The sequence below is a fragment of the Microchirus variegatus genome (genome assembly GCF_963457635.1).
Source record: "Microchirus variegatus genome assembly, chromosome: 23".
Classification (NCBI taxonomy): Eukaryota; Metazoa; Chordata; class Actinopteri; order Pleuronectiformes; family Soleidae; genus Microchirus; species Microchirus variegatus.
In genome coordinates this window covers 6,950,634-6,975,428 of record NC_139824.1, presented here as the reverse complement: position 1 = coordinate 6,975,428, position 24,795 = coordinate 6,950,634, and the positions used below count along the sequence as shown (strand labels likewise).

General features: G+C 38.0%; 1 protein-coding gene across 1 annotated transcript in view; it reads right to left on the bottom strand.

Annotated features, from left to right (window-relative positions):
• Window positions 1-24,795, bottom strand: part of tll1 (tolloid-like 1) — a gene marked incomplete at both ends in the record, with an annotated part of 75,616 nt that overhangs the window by 33,531 nt on the left and 17,290 nt on the right. Inside the window, 8 exons of the mRNA XM_083909144.1 lie at window positions 10,769-10,884; window positions 12,491-12,615; window positions 12,885-12,990; window positions 15,697-15,875; window positions 17,690-17,807; window positions 17,925-18,098; window positions 19,578-19,658; window positions 20,132-20,254. Coding sequence (XP_083765270.1) covers window positions 10,769-10,884; window positions 12,491-12,615; window positions 12,885-12,990; window positions 15,697-15,875; window positions 17,690-17,807; window positions 17,925-18,098; window positions 19,578-19,658; window positions 20,132-20,254 — 1,022 coding nt within the window. The remainder of the gene's footprint in view (window positions 1-10,768; window positions 10,885-12,490; window positions 12,616-12,884; window positions 12,991-15,696; window positions 15,876-17,689; window positions 17,808-17,924; window positions 18,099-19,577; window positions 19,659-20,131; window positions 20,255-24,795) is intronic.

Sequence of the window (24,795 nt, the reverse complement as noted above, 5' to 3'; positions counted from 1 at the left end):
CTATAGTATGACGTTTTTGACCATTTTTTTCTAATATATTTTTTTGGGCCTTTTTGCCTTTAATGAATGTATAGTGGAGAGAGACAGGAAACAGGAGGCAGAGAGATGGGAAATGACATGCAGGAAAGACCGCTTGGTGAGGGATTCGAACCAGGGTCACCTGCAAAAGGAACTACAGCCTCAACATATGGGGCAGGTGCTCTACCAACTGAGCCACCGCTAGAAGGCGTTATCTCGGACAACATGCTATACTATGACGTTTTTGACCATTTTTGGACAACATGCTATAGTATGACGTTTTTGGCCTTTTTGGACGACATGCTTTACTATGACATTTTCGACCATTTTGGACGACATGCTATACTATGACGTTTTTGACCATATTTTGACGACATGCTATAGTATGACGTTTTTGACCATTATTGGACGACATGCTATAGTATGACGTATTTTCCCAATTCTCACCATTTTTGTACGACATACTATACTATGACATTTTCCACCATTTTTGGACAACATGCTATAGTATGATGTTTTTGACCATTTTTGGACGACATACAAAAGTATGATATTTTTGACCATTTTTGGACAACATACTTTAGTATGACGTTTTTGACCATTATTGGAAGACATGCTATAGTAAGACGTTTTTGACCATATTTTGACGACATGCTATAGTATGACGTTTTTGACCATTATTGGACGACATGCTATAGTATGACGTATTTTCCCAATTCTCACCATTTTTGTACGACATACTATACTATGACATTTTCGACCATTTTTGGACGACATTCTATAGTATGATGTTTTTGACTATTTTTGGAAGACATGCTATAGTAAGACGTTTTTGACCATATTTTGACGACATGCTATAGTATGACGTTTTTGACCATAATTGGACGACATGCTATAGTATGAAGTATTTTCCCAATTCTCACCATTTTTGTACGACATACTATACTATGACATTTTCGACCATTTTTGGACAACATGCTATACTATGATGTTTTCGACCTTTTTTGGCGTCATGCTATAGTATGATGTTTTTGACCATTTTTGGACGATATGCTATAGTATGACGTTTTTGACCATTTTTGGAAGACATTCTATAGTATGACGTTTTTGACCATTTTTGGACGACATGCTATAGTATGACGTTTTTGATCATTTTTGGACAACATACTATACTATGACGTTTTTGACAATTTTTCAACGACATGCTATAGTATGACGTTTTTGACCATTTTTGGACGACATGCTATAGTATGACGTTTTTGACCATTTTTGGACGACATGCTATAGTATGACGTATTTTCCCAATTTTCATCATTTTTGGACGATATGCTATAGTATGACGTTTTTGACCATTTTTGGACGACATACTATACTATGACGTTTTTGACAATTTTTCAACGACATGCTAAAGTATGACGTTTTTGACCATTATTGGACGACATTCTATAGTATGACGTATTTTCCCAATTCTCACCATTTTTGTAGGACATACTATACTATGACATTTTCGACCATTTTTGGACAACATGCTATAGTCTGATGTTTTTGACCATTTTTGGACGACATACTATAGTATGATATTTTTCACCATTTTTGGACAACATACTTTAGTATGACGTTTTTGACCATTATTGGACGGCATACTATACTATGATGTTTTCGACCTTTTTTGGCGTCATGCTATAGTATGATGTTTTTGACCATTTTTGGACGATATGCTATAGTATGACATTTTTGACCATTTTTGGAAGACATGCTATAGTATGACGTTTTTGACCATTATTGGACGACATGCTATAGTATGACGTATTTTCCCAATTCTCACCATTTTTGTACGACATACTATACTATGACATTTTCGACCATTTTTGGACAACATGCTATACTATGATGTTTTCGACCTTTTTTGGCGTCATGCTATAGTATGATGTTTTTGACCATTTTTGGACGATATGCTATAGTATGACGTTTTTGACCATTTTTGGAAGACATTCTATAGTATGACGTTTTTGACCATTTTTGGACGACATGCTATAGTATGACGTTTTTGACCATTTTTGGACGACATACTATACTATGACGTTTTTGACAATTTTTCAACGACATGCTATAGTATGACGTTTTTGACCATTTTTGGACAACATGCTATAGTATGACGTTTTTGACCATTTTTGGACGACATGCTATAGTATGACGTATTTTCCCAATTTTCATCATTTTTGGACGATATGCTATAGTATGACGTTTTTGACCATTTTTGGACGACATACTATACTATGACGTTTTTGACAATTTTTCAACGACATGCTAAAGTATGACGTTTTTGACCATTATTGGACGACATTCTATAGTATGACGTATTTTCCCAATTCTCACCATTTTTGTAGGACATACTATACTATGACATTTTCGACCATTTTTGGACAACATGCTATAGTCTGATGTTTTTGACCATTTTTGGACGACACACTATAGTATGATATTTTTCACCATTTTTGGACAACATACTTTAGTATGACGTTTTTGACCATTATTGGACGGCATACTATACTATGATGTTTTCGACCTTTTTTGGCGTCATGCTATAGTATGATGTTTTTGACCATTTTTGGACGATATGCTATAGTATGACGTTTTTGACCATTTTTGGAAGACATGCTATAGTATGACGTTTTTGACCATTTTTGGAAGACATGCTATAGTATGACGTTTTTGACCATTTTTGGACGACATGCTATAGTATGACGTTTTTGACCATTTTTGGACGACATACTATACTATGACGTTTTTGACAATTTTTCAACGACATGCTAAAGTATGACGTTTTTGACCATTATTGGACGACATTCTATAGTATGACGTATTTTCCCAATTCTCACCATTTTTGTAGGACATACTATACTATGACATTTTCGACCATTTTTGGACAACATGCTATAGTCTGATGTTTTTGACCATTTTTGGACGACACACTATAGTATGATATTTTTCACCATTTTTGGACAACATACTTTAGTATGACGTTTTTGACCATTATTGGACGGCATACTATACTATGATGTTTTCGACCTTTTTTGGCGTCATGCTATAGTATGACGTTTTTGACCATTTTTGGAAGACATGCTATAGTATGACGTTTTTGACCATTTTTGGAAGACATGCTATAGTATGACGTTTTTGACCATTTTTGGACGACATGCTATAGTATGACGTTTTTGACCATTTTTGGACGACATACTATACTATGACGTTTTTGACAATTTTTCAACGACATGCTATAGTATGACGTTTTTGACCATTTTTGGACGACATGCTATAGTATGACGTTTTTGACCATTTTTGGACGACATGCTATAGTATGACGTATTTTCCCAATTTTCATCATTTTTCAACGACAAGCTATAGTATGACGTTTTTGACCATTTTTGGACGACATGCTATAGTATGACGTTTTTGACCATTTTTGGACGACATGCTATAGTATGACGTATTTTCCCAATTTTCATCATTTTTGGACGACATGCTATAGTATGACGTTTTTGACCATTTTTGGAAGACATGCTATAGTATGACGTTTTTCACCATTTTTGGACGACATACTATACTACGACGTTTTTGACAATTTTTCAACGACATTCTATAGTATGACGTTTTTGACCATTTTTGGACGACATACTATAGTATGACGTTTTTGACCATTTTTGGACGACATGCTATGGTATGACGTTTTTGACCATTTTTGGATGACATGCTATAGTATGACGTATTTTCCCAATTTTCATCATTTTTCAACGACATGCTATAGTATGACGTTTTTGACCATTTTTGGAAGACATGCTATAGTATGACGTTTTTCACCATTTTTGGACGACATACTATACTACGACGTTTTTGACAATTTTTCAACGACATTCTATAGTATGACGTTTTTGACCATTTTTGGACGACATACTATACTACGACGTTTTTGACAATTTTTCAACGAAATTCTATAGTATGACGTTTTTGACCATTTTTGGACGACATACTATAGTATGACGTTTTTGACCATTTTTGGACGACATGCTATGGTATGACGTTTTTGACCATTTTTGGATGACATGCTATAGTATGACGTATTTTCCCAATTTTCACCATTTTTGGACGACATGCTATAGTATGACGTTTTTTGTCAAATTTTGGACCATCTTTTTTTCCAAAAATGGTCACATTATTGATGGCATAGTATAGTAAGACGTACTACATAGTATAGTATGACCTTTTTGTCAAGTTTTGGACCAATAAAGCGTTTTAAAAAAAAATTGTCCAATTTTGGACAACATAGTATAGTATGTCGTTTTTGTCAAATTTTTGACCAATTTTTTTTTCCAAAAAATGGCCACATTATGGACGGCATAGTATAGTAGGACGTACTACATAGTATAGTATGACCTTTTTGTCAAGTTTTGGACCAAAAAAACGTTTTTCAAAAAAATGTTCCAATTTTGGACGGCATAGTATAGTATATCTTTTTTGTCAAATTTTGGACCAATTTTTTTTTCCAAAAAATGGTCACATTATGGAAGGCATAGTATAGTAGGACGCACTACATAGTATAGTATGACGTTTTTGTCAAGTTTTGGACCAAAAAAACGTTTTTCAAAAAAAATTGTCAGATTTTGGACGACATAGTATAGTATGTCATTTTTTTCAAATTTTGGACCAATTTTTTTTTCCGAAAAATGGTCACATTATGGACGGCATAGTATAGTAGGACGCACTACATAGTATAGTATGACGTTTTTGTCAAGTTTTGGACCAAAAAAACGTTTTTCAAAAATGTTTTCCAATTTTGGACGACATAGTATAGAATGTCGTTTTTGTCAAATTTTGGACCAATTTTATTTTCCAAAAGATGGTCACATTATGGACGGCATAGTATAGTAGGACGTACTACATAGTATAGTATGTCGTTTTTGTCAAATTTTGGACCAATTTTTTTTTCCAAAAAATGGCCACATTATGGACGGCATAGTATAGTAGGACATACAACATAGTATAGTATGACCTTTTTGTCAAGTTTTGGACCAAAAAAACGTTTTTCAAAAAAATTGTCCAATTTTGGACGACATAGTATATAGTATGTCGTTTTTGTCAAATTTTGGACCAATTTTTTTTTCCAAAAAATGGCCACATTATGGACGGCATAGTATAGTAGGACGTACTACATAGTATAGTATGACCTTTTTGTCAAGTTTTGGACCAAAAAAACGTTTTTCAAATTTGGTTTCCAATTTTGGACGACATAGTATAGTATGTCGTTTTTGTCAAATTTTGGACCAATTTTTTTTTCCAAAAAATGGTCACATTATGGACGGCATAGTATAGTAGGACGCACTACATAGTATAGTATGAAGTTTTTGTCATGTTTTGGACCAAAAAAACGTTTTTCAAAAAAATGTTCCAATTTTGGACGGCATAGTATAGTATGTCTTTTTTGTCAAATTTTGGACCAATTTTTTTTTCCAAAAAATGGTCACATTATGGACGGCATAGTATAGTAGGACGCACTACATAGTATAGTATGACGTTTTTGTCAAGTTTTGGACCAATAAAGCGTTTTAAAAAAAATGTGTCCAATTTTGGACGACATAGTATATAGTATGTCGTTTTTGTCAAATTTTGGACCAATCTTTTTTTTCCAAAAATGGTCACATGATGGACGGCATAGTATAGTAGGACGCACTACATAGTATAGTATGAAGTTTTTGTCATGTTTTGGACCAAAAAAACGTTTTTCAAAAAAATGTTCCAATTTTGGACGGCATAGTATAGTATGTCTTTTTTGTCAAATTTTGGACCAATTTTTTTTTCCAAAAAATGGTCACATTATGGACGGCATAGTATAGTAGGACGCACTACATAGTATAGTATGACGTTTTTGTCAAGTTTTGGACAAAAAAAACGTTTTTCAAAAAAAATTGTCAGATTTTGGACGACATAGTATAGTATGTCGTTTTTTTCAAATTTTGGACCAATTTTTTTTTCCAAAAAATGGTCACATTATGGACGGCATAGTATAGTAGGACGCACTACATAGTATAGTATGACGTTTTTGTCAAGTTTTGGACCAAAAAAACGTTTTTCAAAAATGTTTTCCAATTTTGGACGACATAGTATAGTATGTCGTTTTTGTCAAATTTTGGACCAATTTTTTTTTCCAAAAGATGGTCACATTATGGACGGCATAGTATAGTAGGACGTACTACATAGTATAGTATGACGTTTTTGTCAAGTTTTGGACCAAAAAAACGTTTTTCAAAAATGTTTTCCAATTTTGGACGACATAGTATAGTATGTCGTTTTTGTCAAATTTTGGACCAATTTTTTTTTCCAAAAGATGGTCACATTATGGACGGCATAGTATAGTAGGACGTACTACATAGTATAGTATGACCTTTTTGTCAAGTTTTGGACCAAAAAAACGTTTTTCAAAAAAATTGTCCAATTTTGGACGACATAGTACAGTATGTCGTTTTTGTCAAATTTTGGACCAATTTTTTTTTCCAAAAAATGGCCACATTATGGACGGCATAGTATAGTAGGACATACTACATAGTATAGTATGAGCTTTTTGTCAAGTTTTGGACCAAAAAAACGTTTTTCAAAAAAATTGTCCAATTTTGGACGACATAGTATAGTATGTCGTTTTTGTCAAATTTTGGACCAATTTTTTTTTCCAAAAAATGGCCACATTATGGACGGCATAGTATAGTAGGACGTACTACATAGTATAGTATGACCTTTTTGTCAAGTTTTGGACCAAAAAAACGTTTTTCAAATTTGGTTTCCAATTTTGGACGACATAGTATAGTATGTCGTTTTTGTCAAATTTTGGACCAATTTTTTTTTCCAAAAAATGGTCACATTATGGACGGCATAGTATAGTAGGACGCACTACATAGTATAGTATGAAGTTTTTGTCATGTTTTGGACCAAAAAACGTTTTTCAAAAAAATGTTCCAATTTTGGACGGCATAGTATAGTATGTCTTTTTTGTCAAATTTTGGACCAATTTTTTTTTCCAAAAAATGGTCACATTATGGACGGCATAGTATAGTAGGACGCACTACATAGTATAGTATGACGTTTTTGTCAAGTTTTGGACCAAAAAAACGTTTTTCAAAAAAAATTGTCAGATTTTGGACGACATAGTATAGTATGTCGTTTTTTTCAAATTTTGGACCAATTTTTTTTTCCAAAAAATGGTCACATTATGGACGGCATAGTATAGTAGGACGCACTACATAGTATAGTATGACCTTTTTGTCAAGTTTTGGACCAAAACAACGTTTTTCAAAAAAATTGTCCAATTTTGGACGACATAGTATAGTATGTCGTTTTTGTCAAATTTTGGACCAATTTTTTTTTCCAAAAAATGGCCACATTATGGACGGCATAGTATAGTAGGACGTACTACATAGTATAGTATGACCTTTTTGTCAAGTTTTGGACCAAAAAAACTTTTTCAAAAAAAATGTCCAATTTTGGACGACATAGTATAGTATGTAGTTTTTGTCAAATTTTGGACCAATTTTTTTTCCCAAAAAATGGTCACATTATGGACGGCATAGTATAGTAGGACGTACAGCATAGTATAGTATGACCTTTTTGTCAAGTTTTGGACCAAAAAAACGTTTTTCAAAAATTTTTTCCAATTTTGGACAACATAGTATAGTATGTCGTTTTTGTCAAATTTTGGACCAATTCTTTTTTTTCAAAAAATGGTCACATTATGGACGGCATAGTATCGTCGGACGTACTACATCGTATAGTTTGACCTTTTTGTCAAGTTTAGGACCAAAAAAACGTTTTTCAAAAAAAAAATTCAATTTTGGACGACATAGTATATATAGTATGTCGTTTTTTGTCAAATTTTGGACCAATTTTTTTTTCCAAAAAATGGTCACATTATGGACGGCATAGTATAGTAGGATGTACTACATAGTATAGTATGACCTTTTTGTCAAGTTTTGGACCAAAAAAACGTTTTTCAAAAAAATGTTCCAATTTTGGACGACATAGTATACTATGACGTTTTTGACAATTATTCAACGACATGCTATAGTATGACGTTTTTGACCATTTTTGGACGACATGCTATAGTATGACGTTTTTGACCATTTTTGGAAGACATACTATACTATGACGTTTTTGACCATTTTTCAACGACATGCTATAGTATGACGTTTTTGACCATTTTTGGACGACATGCTATAGTATGACGTTTTTGACCATTTTTGGACGACATGCTATAGTATGATGTATTTTCCCAATTTTCATCATTTTTGGACGACATGCTATAGTATGACGTTTTTCACCATTTTTGGATGACATACTATACTATGACGTTTTTGACAATTTTTCAACGACATGCTATAGTATGACGTTTTTGACCATTGTTGGACGACATACTATAGTATGACGTTTTTGACCATTGTTGGACGACATACTATAGTATGACGTTTTTTGTCAAATTTTGGACCAATTCTTTTTTTCCAAAAAATGGTCACATTGTTGACGGCATAGTATAGTAGGACGTACTACATAGTATAGTATGACCTTTTCGTCAAGTTTTGTACCAATAAAGCGTTTTTCAAATTTCTTTTTCCAGTTTTGGACGACATAGTTTAGTATGTCGTTTTTGTTAAATTTTGGACCATTTTTTTTTTTCAAAAAATGGTCACATTATGGACGGCATAGTATAATAAGACGCACTACATAGTATAGTATGACGTTTTTGTCAAGTTTTGGACCAAAAAAAACGTTTTTCAAAAAAAATGATCAGATTTTGGACGACATAGTATAGTATGTCGTTTTTGGTAAAATTTTGGACCAATTTTTTTTCCAAAAATGGTCACATTATGGACGGCATAGTATAGTAGGATGCACTACATAGTATAGTATGACCTTTTTGTCAAGTTTTGGACCAAAAAAACGTTTTTCAAAAAAATTGTCCAATTTTGGACGACATAGTATAGTATGTCGTTTTTGTCAAATTTTGGACCAATTTTTTTTTCCAAAAAATGGCCACATTATGGACAGCATAGTATAGTAGGACGTACTACATAGTATAGTATGACCTTTTTGTCAAGTTTTGGACCAAAAAAACTTTTTCAAAAAAAATGTCCAATTTTGGACGACATAGTATAGTATGTAGTTTTTGTCAAATTTTGGACCAATTTTTTTTCCCAAAAAATGGTCACATTATGGACGGCGTAGTATAGTAGGACGTACTACATAGTATAGTATGACCTTTTTGTCAAGTTTTGGACCAAAAAAACGTTTTTCAAAAAAATTGTCCAATTTTGGACGACATAGTATAGTATGTCGTTTTTGTCAAATTTTGGACCAATTTTTTTTTCCAAAAAATGGCCACATTATGGACGGCATAGTATAGTAGGATGTACTACATAGTATAGTATGACCTTTTTGTCAAGTTTTGGACCAAAAAAACGTTTTTCCAAAAAAAATGGTCAGATTTTGGACGACATAGTATATAGTATGTCGTTTTTGTCAAATTTTGGACCAACTTTTTTTTTCCAAAAAATGGTCACATTATGGACGGCATAGACCAAAAAAACGTTTTTCAAAAAAAAATTTAAATTTTGGACGACATAGTATAGTATGACGTTTTTTACCATTTTCGACGACATGCTATATAGTATGACGGTTTTGACCATTATTGGACGACATGCTATACTATGACGTTTTTGACCATTTTTGAACGACATGCTATAGTATGACGTTTTTTACCATTATTGACAGCATGCTATACCAGACGTATTCAACAATTTTTGGACGACTTACTGCACTTTGACATTTTTGACCATTTTTGAAGACATGCTATTGTATGACTCTTTTTGTCAAATTTTGAATAACTTACTAACCTACAAAATACTCTTCTTTTATTTTCAAAACCTACAACATCTCACAAAACAAAACAAGGCATCATTGGGGGACCCTATACAAACCCCCCAGGCCAAAATTAAAATGGAGCTGGGAACTTGTTATTTGGTCTACCCTTTCCTGGGACAGGTAAAATACCTCAGAAAAAAAAAGTTACCTTCTATAACTAACGTTGGGTGAAACTCACCCAAACACATGCCTATTGAAAGAAACTGATGGGGAAACACTCCAACCTCGATATTGTCAGTAAACAACATGAAGGTCCCCAAGGACCCATGCAACTCAAACAACAGCAACATAAAAAAATCACGTATTCAGAATCGTGTGGGTGAAAATCACCTGATGTTAGTGTTCTAGTGTTAAGTCGACCTATGGTTCAACTCCACTGCACAAGATGGTGATGTCCCCCCTTTCAGCTCATTAGTATAAGGCAGTTTCCTGTAGAACTATTACGTCAAATACCAGAGAATAAATATGGTCTTCTGTCATTCATGTCAAACATGCATGTTTTTCATCGTTTTTTTCTTCTTTTCCCTCTGTGTACAAGCATCTACTAATATCTTTGAGTCAAAGACTGACGGGGCAGGAACTGCCCAGCATGCACAAAGAAACCCAAGCATATACACGCAATAGGAATTCCACATATTTATGTTTCAACTGTACACTGAAGCATAAAATGTCCACCCACCAGCTGTTGCTCCGAGACAAAAACAACTCTTAAATTATTTATCTGGCCCAAGCCCTGACTTCAGACTTAACTTACACGGTCTCTTTTAAATTAATAAAAATAATAGTAATATACCTTTTCTCCAGGTGTAACAGATATTCTCCAGACACAGTGTGTGTATGAAGGGTATCCGTTGGGGTAACCAGGAGATGAGAAGTTGCCTGTTGACTCTTGGAGCGTCTCTCCACATGCTGTAACACATACACACACCAAGTTACATTTTTGTGGTCACAGTCCTGCTGTTATGTGAAATCCTTTCAGCTGAGCACTGATGATTTAAGATGGGTTTATTATATTTGTTGGCTCCCATACCTATTAATTTTCAACACAAAGCTCTTTTTTTTCTTCCTCTCATTCCAAATCACCAAAATAAATACAATCTAGATAATTTGTCAAAACAACTCCATTGCGCCAACATTCACGTCTGCATTATCTGATCTGTCCATATGGAAACTGTTTGAAATGTATTTATAAGCCAGAAAACCGTCAAGGAATTAAGATTACCCTCCCAAACAAAGTCATGTTTCATGTTGTCTTTGTTTTCCTTCAGTGTTACATGTAGGAGGCGACAGTTTGTTTGTTTGTCGTCCCATGTGTTTAAGTATGTCTGTGCGGTCCAACCACACTCTGAGCCCTGTCACCACCCAGCAGCATTAAAACTTCCCAGTTGACTCATTTACTCCTAATAAGGAAGACTTACATACTTACTTAATTACAATGGATTACAATGGAAAGGACTGTGTGGCCATTCATGGAAAAAATAACTAACAATATTATTATTAAAATATATCTATACTTCATTTTGAGTTCAAACGCCAGCACTGTCTGTCAAAATGAGGTTAGCCAAATGTGCCCCTCCTATCCCATCATGCATGCTGTTTTCCCCCCACAATGCCCTGGGGCTCTGTTCATCTGTCAGTAAATATGGTATCACTCAAATATGACCTTATAAGGTTGAAGTTGAATCTATTTCGATGCGAGACACACTAACACAGACCTGTTCTGTCTCCAGGATCAGAATGATATGCAATTTTATACATTCTAAGATTAGAATTGTGTATATTCTGTAATGTACAGTATACAGTACAGCATATGAATGTATACAGTATATGATAGACAGACAGACATAATCAACAGAACTAAGTTAAACAGACTTGAAGTGCATCTAAGTGAACCAGATTATGGACCAATTTGTATTTGTTACATTCTTTGGACTTTGTCCGGACCAGTAGTCCTCAGCAAAACCTGGTCCTAATGAGCCAACACCTAGATTCTGAGGGTTATTGAATCAAATTTCAGAGTTTAGGGAGAATATTTGAATTGTGGTTAGGTTAAGGTTGGGGTTAGACAATAACTGGTTATTATATAGGTTTGGGGTAACACTGTTAGGCAAATACCTTTGTATATATTCTCGTATGAGGACCAAAAAGACTGATCCACACAACTTTAAAGGGCTTGTTGGTGGTTAAGACCTGGTTTTAGGGTTAGGTTAAGGGCTAGCGTATTTAGCCTTGATGGCAAAGGTTAGGGTAAGGGGCTAGGGACTGCATTTATGTCTATGAGTGTCCACAGAAAGAATGCGGCGTGACATTACTGCGCACGTCTCAGTTTGAGCAGATCTAGTATATGATATATGGAAAAATAAATGACTCAACTTCACCTCTGTGCCTTGGAGGATTAGAGGGATCTGCCAATTTTATACCAAATATTTGAGCAGATAAACAGATGTTATCTTTTGACTGCAGTATACACATGCACAATAGCATCCATTTGCACAGTGTGGTCTTATCTCAGTACCTGGACATCTATACAGCTTCCTTGCCTGGGCAATGTCTCCTTTGCTGAGTCTGGTCCGCTGACCAATAGCAGGCCGGACCCCATTTTCATCTCTGGATGGAAGGATGGTGTCAAGGAACATCCCCCTATAGGGAGCAAAGCAGAGGTTTAATAAGCAGATCATGTTTTCAAACATTATAACAGGATTCTATCTATCTATCTATCTATCTATCTATCTATCTATCTATCTATCTATCTATCTATCTATCTATCTATCTATCTATCTATCTATCACTGTTTCACAACAAAGAGAGGCAGGAGTTGAGAAATATCAGGTTTATTTTGGCAGGGCACGTATCAGATCTGTTTTGTAAATTTAAAAGAAGTCAGCAGATGAAGTGTTGCAGCTGGTTACCGTGAGAAGGTGTTCCTTGCGTAGTGCATGATGCTATCAAAATCATATGGTTCCCCGAGAGAGTTGACCTCCCCTGGCTCCATCTTGAGGAAGTTATACTCTTGCCCTGGGAACCACACACACACACACAGATGCACATGCACAGACAACAGCATTAAGCAGTTTGTCTTCATTCCACGTTAGCATGGTATAACCTGTATATGTATAGTACGCTGCAAAAAACATGCAAGTATATCATTTACACAACACGTGATTTAACATTTTTGCACATTTGAACACAGATATCAGTATTTTCTACTCCATACAAACTCAAAACAGGCTTGATACTGGAATAATGACTTATTTTCGTGATGGTCTTTGCATGCCACCTTCTTAACATCAAGACTTCTGCCATAAGCGACATTACAACAGAGAGAGGGAAATGAAGGAAGTGAAGCAGGAAACTTCAGAGAAGCAAGACATTCCATAGTGTGCAGGTTGTTAACCTTTTCTATTTTGTGTGCCTAGAACATTTTTCATTCTGCCAAGTTATCAAAAGAGGTATCGTATAAAAAATGTTTACTTCTATATTTAAAACTGTAGTGCATCATTTCGAAAAGGGTTCCCACACCTTGGTTGGCATCTAATTCAAAGACTTCTCAAGAACTTTCCACGACCAATTTCCCCTCAAATTCAACGACTGAATGTGCTGAGCACAGCTTAAGATGAGAGGGCAACTTGTCAGCGCTGTTTTGTCCATGCCGTCCACTTTTATTGATTTGCAGCATGCTCTGCATCTGGACAAGAGATTGTCCTTGGGATCTTGGACAATTCAGTCTATGTAATTTTCTTTGATGAGCCAGAGATCTTAGAATTTGCATTTCCCAGGCATCACAGCATTTGCTCTCTCTTGCTTAACATTACTCGCTCATTGTTCTACATGGAATCTCACGTCAACGGTGGAGAGAGACAGTGGACAGTGTCCACAACACCACTAGCATTTGCTCTGCGTAGGCCTAGTCTACATATATCAGGCAATGCAGGGTGCATGAAACAGTAGGTGGTGTCGTAAAAAACAAGGGAACATGTGCGGGGAAGATATTTACCTCAATGTAAACTTAACCTCTATCTTGCACAACATTCAAGAACTTTCAATGACCCAATGGCCTTGAATCTTGTTTTTCAAATTCACAAATTTTCAAGGACCTGTAGAACCCTGCTCGAATGTGAACAAATGTCAATTACATTAAAACCGTTGTCAAAGGAGTTTAAACAGATGAAGATGAAGCCTGTCCACACAAATCTCTCTCAGTATAACAGAGTTTAGATGTCATGCCCCACATTGATATTCAAGCTGGCTGAGAACAGGTTGGTGAGACATTTTCACACGGTTCACGGCAGAACATGGTGTGAAGCCCAATTTATACTTCTGCGTAAAGTGCTCTGCGTAGGCTACGTAGAGACTCTGCGTCGACGCAGAGACTGTCGAAGAGCCTCTGCGTAGTCTCCGTCTGCACGAAATATTTTTTAAGTGTCCGTCACTCCGTCAAGGGACTACGGAGACGGCAAGAGCTGCGATTGGTCCTCAGGACAGGCTGAGCTAAGCTGCTCTGTGCCGGCTCTCAGTGCGCTCCGGGCGTCCTGACAGAGGCGGAGCTGATCCCCGCCGATAACACCGCTGCCGAACTATAAATACGTCATATCTTAACACACACAGCACATGTTTAGACCCTAAATGGCCAATTTCTCGCCTCAAATTATCTTAAAACTGCGTTCCGTTACACAGAAAAGTGAGAAACGGCCACTTTTTCAACAACAACAGTCTTTCTCTCTCTTTCTTTCTCGGACGCCATTGCTCACTGTAGCCAGAAGCACAACAACCTTGCGCAGCGACCCCTACTGATCGGGCGGGAAATTGCAGCGAGTGTCCGTCACCACGACGCAGAAGTATAAATGCTCGAGGCGTCTCCGTGGTGACGCAGACGGATAACGCATACGCAGTCGGAGAAGTATAATGTGGCCTTTATACTGAAATGACAAAGTCCATTCACCAATACGCAAGCACATATTTATTTTGCATTAGCATGCTACTACTTTGCGGCTAACTTGGGGAACCTGTTTCCAAAGGTAAGCCAGTAAAGCTACGATTAGCATTTGCGTAGGGCTAACATAATAAAAACACTGTGCCACCTCATTAGGCACAACGCAAATGTTTTCATTTTCGATTAGCATTAGCATAGCTAGCTGTTTTGTGACTGTCAGCCACTGCACTAGTACACCTAAATGCTCCCTCATTCAGGTCTGATCGTTTTCCTTGATAGAGCCTGTTTTCAGATAAAGGATGCAGCATGTTACATTGTTACATCCACAGCAACAAAAATCACCATAAGGCTTCACTTTGTTTACTTGAGTAAAAAAGTTGAATAAGTATTTTTACACAAACATCTGTGTAGGAATTTTATTGTTATAGCATTTACTGTGTGTAAAATATTTGAAAGTGTGGTCAGTTAGTAGCATGTGATGTGTTTCTAAATAAAGGCTTCAGCTCAGCTCTCTTGAGGTCTCATTGCTAAGTTAATCTAACACCTGTCAGATGGTGAATCCCTGTACAGAGTACAGAGGAGTGTTGAAGGAAAGGTGTGGGACTGTCTCTTGGTGGAGGCGACTTCACATCCATTAACAGCCTCATTCACACGCAGCCAGACACAGGTGTGAATTTAAAAACATGCCTATGTGTGGTCTGTCACTGTCCCGACTCATCTCCACATAGAGACAGTGCTCAATGAATCATCCAGAGACCCAGATGCATACTGGGTAAGGAATCTGGCCTCACCTGGTTGGATATTATCCCGGATGATGGTCACGTGATCGTCCCGGTCAGGCCGCGTGTGCTCATGCCAAAAGCCAATGACGTGGCCCAGTTCGTGCACCACGATGCCAAACTTGTCACAGTTCTTGCCGATGGAGATCGCCTGGGGTCCGTTGCCTCGACGACCCACATAGGAACAACACCTATTAAGAAATAGGAGGAAGACGATAGCAGGGAGAAGGGCAGATGACATTTACTACACATTTGGCAGCACAAAAAAGCCTCAGCAGTGTCGTACTCAACACACACACACACACACGCAGACACACAAATACACACTTCTTTTCAGGATTTCCTGCCATGTACTATATCAACAAGACAAAAAGTGTCAGGATTTATTTACATAGAGTATGTTCCAGTAACGCTGCACTTTCATAACTCGATGTGAATGAGCTGTGCGAAATCACACATTGTCAATCACAGAGCACACAAAACACACACACACACACACACACACACACACACACACACACACACACACACACACACACACACACACACACACACACACACACACACACACACTCATTCATTCTGTTTTTCTGGTTCGGAGGGAGACGTCGGTGCAAGGCTAATACATCTGATTAAACTTATCCAGTGAGCTGATTACAGGCTAAGGATCAGGAGTCACTGGAGTAGATGGAGGCTTTTTCTTTGCAGTGGCCGTGTTTCAGCTCCTCACACGCACAGTCTAACACAACAGATGGCGCAAATGTTGTATTCCAGCAGTAGTTTCTCTCTCTCTCACACGCACGCACACACACACACACACACACACAAATAGAAGCTGCAGGATATTTATGCAACAGATTAAAATGTCTAATCTCTGATGGAGGCAGCCTATCACAGAGAAGGGAGATGCTTGGTATCGTCAGTTAACACATATATCTGTAGCTTATCTAACTGGCAGAAAATAAAAAATTAAATCAATAAAAAATGCATTTATTCATGAGTAACCTACTTCAGCTGCAAAACTATGAAAATATACTGTATGCACATCCAAGTAATGGATTCACGGTGCTACTAAAATCTGTTTCCCGTTTCAACAATTATTTCAGTGATTTGATTATTACAGATACGTCGGGAGTAAAGACAATACATGTTTATTATTGCAGACTATACTCTTTCTGTGATTGTTCCATCAGCAGATGTGGTTCTGGATATTGCCTTAAATGGTCTAATACTAACACAGTTTACATCTGTGTCAGTGTACAATAAAAAAACAAATTACATTGAAATTATATTTTGAGGCATAATTGTGTGAAGAGTGCAATAGTTGTCTTCCGAACCCAACTTTAAAAAGTGCTAGTATAACATTACGTGGTAAATAATAATAAAAAAACAAAATATATATATATATATATATACATATATATATATATATGTGTATATATAAATTTAGACATTTAATTTGATATCTTCAATTAACTTTTTTTTTTTAAATGTGATTAAAAATTCAATATGGTTTAATTATAAACTAGAAAAAAAGCAGTTTGGCATATCAATAAAAACTGATAAAGTTATTTTTTATCAAATACTGGAAATCCACAGCTCTTTCAAACATCTGCACAACAGTCCCTTGAAGCGACAAACTGTGGTCGTCCTCATCTCGGCCTCTCTACAACCTCACAATGTACAACCAGTGAAGTGCCACCACTGTACAAACACACTCTGACCCCGCGGTGCTGCCACTCAACAGAACAATGCACTTCTGCAGAGTATGAGAAAAAAAAAAAAAGAAAAGAAAAGAAAAGAAAAAAAGCTGCACGAACATACAAACACTTAAAGCACAGCGTGATTGGTGGGACGGGGAAACAGGAGCAGGACAGGAAGGAAAAAGGAGCCATTGTTGAGTGACCGCATCGTCTCTCACTGTGACAAGGTCACTGCTGAACTCTAGGCACACACACACACACAAACACACACACACACATCCAGAGACATCTTCCAAACTCACCCACAGGGTCTGTAGGTGAACACGATGTAGCTTTCCTCATCTGTCTTCTCAATGAACGTCACGCACGTCTGTTTCTCCCAGTGCCGCATGGCCTGTTTAAACATGGCCCTCTGACTCCCTAAAACACACACACACACACACACACACACAGTTTACATCCGTGTCTCCCACACTCACAGTATGTGTGTGTTTTAATGCTGAGCAGTGTGGGCAACCGTCCAGTGGATTTTCTTACCAGTGAAGTTTCCTCCTATGACGTAGGGAATGACTCCTCCAGGCCATATCCTCTCGGCTCGGGATGTGGCCGCTCGAGGAATACGGCTCTTCACGACGTTCCCAGTCCTCCCGGCTTTCCCAGTTTGGCTCTTGGGACTAGCAGCTCCCTTGCTTATATTTTTAGGGAGATAGTCTAAGAAAGAGAGGGAAGAGAATGTGAAAATGACAAGGATATAAATAGAAATAAAGCTGCAGCTAATTATTGTTTTCATAATTGATTAATTTCTTGGTCCACAAAATGTTTAAAAATGTTAATCGTTGTTTCCCAAACCTCGAAATAATGATGTTGTCAAATGTCTTGTTTTGTCATAAACCAACATTTTTTAGTTTAGATTTATTGTTATTTCTTTTTATTTTATATTTATTTATATTTATATATTTTATTTTATATTATTTATTTATTATTATATGATATTATTTTTTATATGGAGCAAAGAAACAAGATTCACATTGTATTACATTACATTACATACATTATTCTTATTCTTATTAATAATAATAAAAAGAAAAAAAAACTCTAAAACCTTCTTCTGTGTTCTTGAGTCAGAATTATGATTCATTTTATAACACATTTATATAAATGTATTTATATAGTGATATAAAGCAGCAATAATTGTGCAGAAGTCACAAAAAAGACAGTTTTTCTTTTGTTTTTGTTCCTAAAAATGAGCCATGTGAACTTTGAACTGTGACGAATTTCCAAATTTCACGAATTCAGTCCAATTTTAAACAGTTTTAGTACTTTTTGCTCAGGTGTGTTTATATAGTTGGTGAAAATGAAATACATTTTTTCAGCAGATTGCCTAGGTTGTGTTGAAAAAAGGATATAAGACTCTATATTGCACATTCGTTTAACTTATACTGTACATTTAAACCTAGTGATGGCAAAAAGCAGCCGAAATGCTCTGTGTTCTAAGGGTTAAAAGAAAGTTATTAATTCAAACTGCTCGAGTTGATTTGCTACAGTGAAGAAGGTTGTGAGTTCTTACTCAATCTCATCTACTTGCGCAGTTTATGGAGGATGGACTTGAGCTGTCAACAGTTCAGCTACACTCTGTCATAAAGGCCACTGGGTTTCAATCTGCAGCCTTCGAACCATTTGAGAAAAGTACCTACAGTAATACCTTAACCATGACAGAGCTGTATATGAGACATGAGATAGAGTTGCAATTAAGATTCCATCACAATATTAACTTTTATAATAAGGCCTTCACTATTTGCTAATTATATTGTTTCAAATATTTTGATCATTCAGCCCTAATGATTATTCTTCAGCTTTTACTGAAAGCGATGACAAACACTGACCTTTTCTCCTAAAAGCATGCGTGGTTTGCATTAATAAGCAGTTGTTTTTTTTACATTATTACTCAAAAAACAAGGCGTGTGCTCTGCTATCAAATTTGATGAAATATGGTTGCAACATCAACCAAAACCCTGCAGAAAAACACTTTTTTTCCCAAGACTAAAATACATGGACATCAGTCTGAGTAACTTTCCACAGAAATCTGAAACACTTGTGGTTAAGTGATCAAACATGCAAAACCAAAAGTATTGTCCTTAAAGCGTTCAAAGCATTCAAATCAGAGCAATTGCTGATAATCGTCCTTCTTACCGAAACCAAATCTGCGTATTCTTTCCAGCAGCAGGTATAACGACCCTCTTTTCTTCGCAATTTCATGGTCTTCCAGGCCACCTGACACACACACACACAAGTGCCAACAGTCAAAACACAAATAATCTGATTAGGGTTGGGTCAAAAATCGATTTAGTGATATATCGTCGTCCTTCCGCCATACGCCAGGGCAAATATAGATATTTTAATGAACAAATTAGAGTAAACAGTCTATGCCAGTTTCACTTACTGGGCATCCTTACTTCATGTGAATGAGGGAAACTTGGGCAGAAGCTACCTGGCTGAAGAAGAGCGAGTTTACAGCGGGATAATGGAGGAGAAAACTACGTTAAGAGATGCTCCATCCACATTCAATACATAGACTTTATGCGCTTTGTTCTCTATGTTGTGAATAAATAGAGAAACCCTATCCTGAGGTACCCTGTGATTCCCAACCAAAACACTGATATTCTCAGGGGGCCCACTGGCCTTCTGCTTCCCCAATCAGGCTGTTTTACTCTTCAGCTTGATAGGAATAGGAGTGTTTCACTCACCAGATGTGTGCCCCTGCCGGGAGTGTGCGTGCATGTGTGTGTGCTGTGTGAGGTCTATCGTCCTGTCAATCTGGAACATCCGCAGGTCGTCCTCGTCCAAAGCGATGTCACCCCAGAAGGCAGCTGGAAATGAGATGAGAGATCACAGTGAGCAGAGTCTACGTCATTATTGTCACCATGCTCACCTCCTCAGAAGTGATCACAATATTATCATGTATTTATAATACTCAAAGGTGTGGAAAAAAACACTTTGTCTACGCATATGGCCATATACGCGTATTACTAATTGTCCTTACTTATTTGTAACTCTTGATCCTGCATACACACACACACAGGTTTGCACAGTTATTCTTTAAAGGACACTTATTGATTTCCTTTCATTTGGAACGCCTAACCAAAGTGCTATCGCTAATCCTTGCACTCTGTCTCATGTTTTAGTCTCCATGAGGAGTACTAGCCCTGACAAGGTCAGTGTTTATGCCAGAAAAGGTCATTTAGAGCTAATAAATACAAGTCAACTGTTTAGCTATTTATTTTACACACATTAGATAAAGGACAGGATGTGGCTCATGGGCCTTCAGTTTGACACACACTATGTGGACAAAAGTATTTGGCCACACCTGTTATTATTGAATTAGCGCTGTTTTTCAGGCTTTATGCTCGGCCCCTTATTTCCAATCAACGACAATCTTAGCGTTTCAGCATACCAAGACATTCTAGGCGATGCTATGCTTGGCAACAGTTTGAGGAAGACCCTTTTCTATTCCAACATGACTGTGCTGCCATAGAGCACAAAGCAAGGACTATAAAGACATGGCTTGAGTTTGGTGTGGAAGAACTTGATGTCCACCCCATCCGGCAGCTTTGGGGTGAACTGGAACAGAGAATTTGAGCCAGGTCTTCTTGTCCAACATCAGTGCCTGAAGTTATAAATGCTCCGAATGGACACAAATCCCCACAGAAACAAATCTTGAGGAAAGTCTTCCAAGAAGAGTGGAAGCTTCGAAAGGGGAGCCAGCTCCATATTAGAGTACTCTATACGTATCTGAATCCATTACAGTCCCTGTTAGTCCATATAGTGTACTATAAGATGGAGGCACTGAACCCACCAAATAAAATCAGACTCAGACTTTGTTTAATTGCTATGAAAGTATTATTTTCATTTAACTTCAGTTCCGATAGATGTGATTCAGCATGATGATGTCTGATAAATGCAACAATGCACTGTGCTCAAGATGTAGATGTCCCCTCCACTTTCTTCTCCTCCACCTCCCTCCCTACCAGTCTATCCATCCCACTATCATTCCAACACACTGGATATAAATAGATAGACATATTCTTTTAGGTCCAAGCCAGAAAGACTACAACAATAACTCATAACTCCACATAATTTATAATGTCAGTAAGCATTTTCTTGAAGAGTTAATGGCCTCAAACTCTTGTTGCAGTTCATCTTCAATAAGACATGATGTTTGTTCAGTTTATTAAATTATGTTCCCATTTAGAGGAAAATAGATTATAAAGCACAGTGCATATGAGTGGACATCAGTGTGATTGACAACCGGAATTGCGCAGTCGGTGACTAATTTGGATTTGGGATTAAATGACTTGACTACAACACTGTCCTTTAAAAAGAAAAAAAAAAGCAAACTCTATTACTAGTATATCTAACAATGAGCAAGTGCATGATAATCATCACTTAATGATTACCGGAGCAGAGTTATTGCCCTCCACAGGGAGTCATGACACTGATACATTAAAAATGGCACGGGAGAAGTTTGTCACTTAGCTAATTAGGATTGCCACTAAGGGAAACGGGGGGTCAGGGTGCCATTGTGCTCAACTATTGTTGCACAGTATTGCACTATTGTTGAAGAGAGCAGCGAACCACAATAACTACAGATGGTTTACAAATCATAAGAGGAGAGTGTGTGACATTTTGATGAGATCAATGTGGGCACAGTGTCAGATCTGCTGTCATGTATTAATTATGTACAAAATACTAATAAGCTTGACATATACTGTATCCTATTGGTTATCGGCCCAGGCAATATATCAAATATCGGGGGGAAAAGTCCAATATGGTGTATTCCTAATCATACTGTATTTGCACATTGTGTTTCGGGTTTGATTTGTGACGTCAACAAACTTTTAAAAACATCAGATGGAAGTTTATTTGATTCTGCTGTGGTTCATGTGGGTGTGACTTTGCAATAACACAATTACACCAGCACATGAACTAAGATGTGGTCCAAACAGACGCTGGTGTAAGGTGGTGTTATTTCTGTCAACCAAATAAAGGATGAAAAGTTCTCCTCTTCACTGTTAAGTAGTGAGCAGTAAAAAAAAAAAAAAAAAAAAACTAAAATCTTCCACGCAAATCATTTACTTACAACTTCAGAGGCTGCTGCTTCACCACCAAAGGCCACAGTCTTTGTAAATTCTCATATAAACACAGACCGTATCACATTACACCTGCATTTGAAATCATATTCCCTCAGCTTTTGTTTCTATTTGTGGTTGTGACACTCAACTGACTTTATACACCTATTATTATTATTATTATTTCAGGAGAACAAAAGAACTAAAAGTTTTTTTTCACAGAAAAGGAGCTGACACAAGCAGAGACACACAGTAAGGGGAGGAGGGGAGAGTACAAACATGTGACGTCATCGCAAGATGGCGCCTCCCGTGTGGTCGCCTGTTGCAGCAGCTCTCGCTATTTTCTAGCCTTTTTCTCTTCAAACCATGTTTTTTCCTACTTTTTTCAACTTCTTTTAAGTGTGTCTTTTTGTTTAAGCACTGTCACCATGGGCACCAAGTACACCATGCTTGTTGTGGCCCTGTTGGTGAGTTTTTTACACTTTTCGACCGTGTCGGGGGATCCCGTGTGGAGTCACGGCTCCATTGTTTACAGTAGGGATCAGCTGTTAGCGCTGCGCTGCACAGCTGTGCTGCCGGAGGAGCGACCCGATATTCCCCGTGGGCTCAGGAGGAGAAAACGGGGGTGTCGTGCTGGAAGGAGACGTTATAGACCTGTTCTCCCGTCCATTATTATGGGAAATGTAAGATCTCTCCCTAATAAAATGGACGAGTTAGCGGCGCTGACCCGGCACGAGAGGGATTACCGGCACTGCAGCATCATGCTGTTCACCGAGACGTGGCTCACCGCTGCTGCCCCGGACACGGACACCGCGCTGGACGGATTCCAGCTGATTCGCGCGGACAGGACGAAAGAGAGTGGAAAGAGGAAAGGAGGAGGACTGGCAGTGTTTGTGAATGATAGATGGTGTAACTCTGGGCACATCACTATTAAAGAGCAACACTGCTGTAAGGACTTGGAACTGTTAGCCGTTAGCATGAGACCGAACTATCTGCCGCGGGAATTCTCGCATGTTATCGCGATAGCTGCGTACGTTCCCCCCTCTGCTAACGCTAATGCAGCCTGTGACGTCCTGCACTCAGTGGTGAGCAGGCTGCAGACACAGCATCCACAGGCTCTCCTCCTGATCTCTGGGGATTTTAATCATGCCTCTCCTTCCACCTCTCTGCCCACACTCACTCAGTATGTCACCTGCCACACCAGAGACAATAAAATACTGGACCTTTTTCTATGCCAACACCAAGGAGGCATATAAATCAACCCCTCTCCCCCCCCTCGGAAGATCTGATCACAACCTGGTTCATCTCCTTCCTGTGTACAAACCTCTTGTACACAGGCAGCCAGCTGTGACCCGCACAGTGAAAGTATGGTCTGAGGAGACCGATGAGGCTCTGATGGACTGTTTTGAGTCTACTGTGTGGGACGAACTTTGTGAGGGACATGGGGAGGACATCGACAGTCTCACAAACACAATTACGGACTACATAAACTTCTGTGTTGAGAGCACTGTACCCACCAGGACAGTACGATGTTTCTCTAACAACAAACCCTGGATTAACCCTGACATAAAGGCTCTCCTTAAGGAGAAAAAGAGAGTTTTTAGGTCAGGAAACAAGGAGGAGCTGAAGACTGTTCAGAGGGAGCTGAGGAGAAAGATCAGGGAGGGAAAGGACAGCTACAGGAAGAAGATGGAGGAGCAGCTGCAGCAGAGAGATGTCAGCGGAGTCTGGAGAGGCCTGAAAACCATCTCAGGCCAAAACAAGCTGGACTCCCAGACTGTAGGGGACCAGAGGTGGGCTAACGACTTGAATTTATTCTTCAATAGGTTTGATCAGGCCCCCACCTCTCCCCCGACAGCCCTGCTGGAACCTCTTTCATCTGGATCACCAGTAAACTGCCCGACCTCCACCCCCCTCCCTTCATCTCCAAGCTCGTTCAACAACACACAACCCCCCTGCTCCAATCTGTCCTTCACACCTAACCAGGTGAGAAAAGAGCTCAAAAAGATCAAGGCGAAGAAGGCTGCAGGTCCTGATGGCATCAGCTCCAGGCTCCTCAAATCCTGTGCAGTTCAGCTGTGTGGGATAATGGGGACCATCTTCAACATGAGCCTGAAACTGGGGAGAGTACCACACTTATGGAAGACGTCCTGTGTGGTACCAGTGCCAAAAACACCACACCCCAAAGACTTTAACAGTTACAGGCCGGTGGCACTAACATCCCACCTGATGAAGATCCTGGAGCGTCTGGTGCTGTCTCATCTGCGCCCTGTGGTGAGACC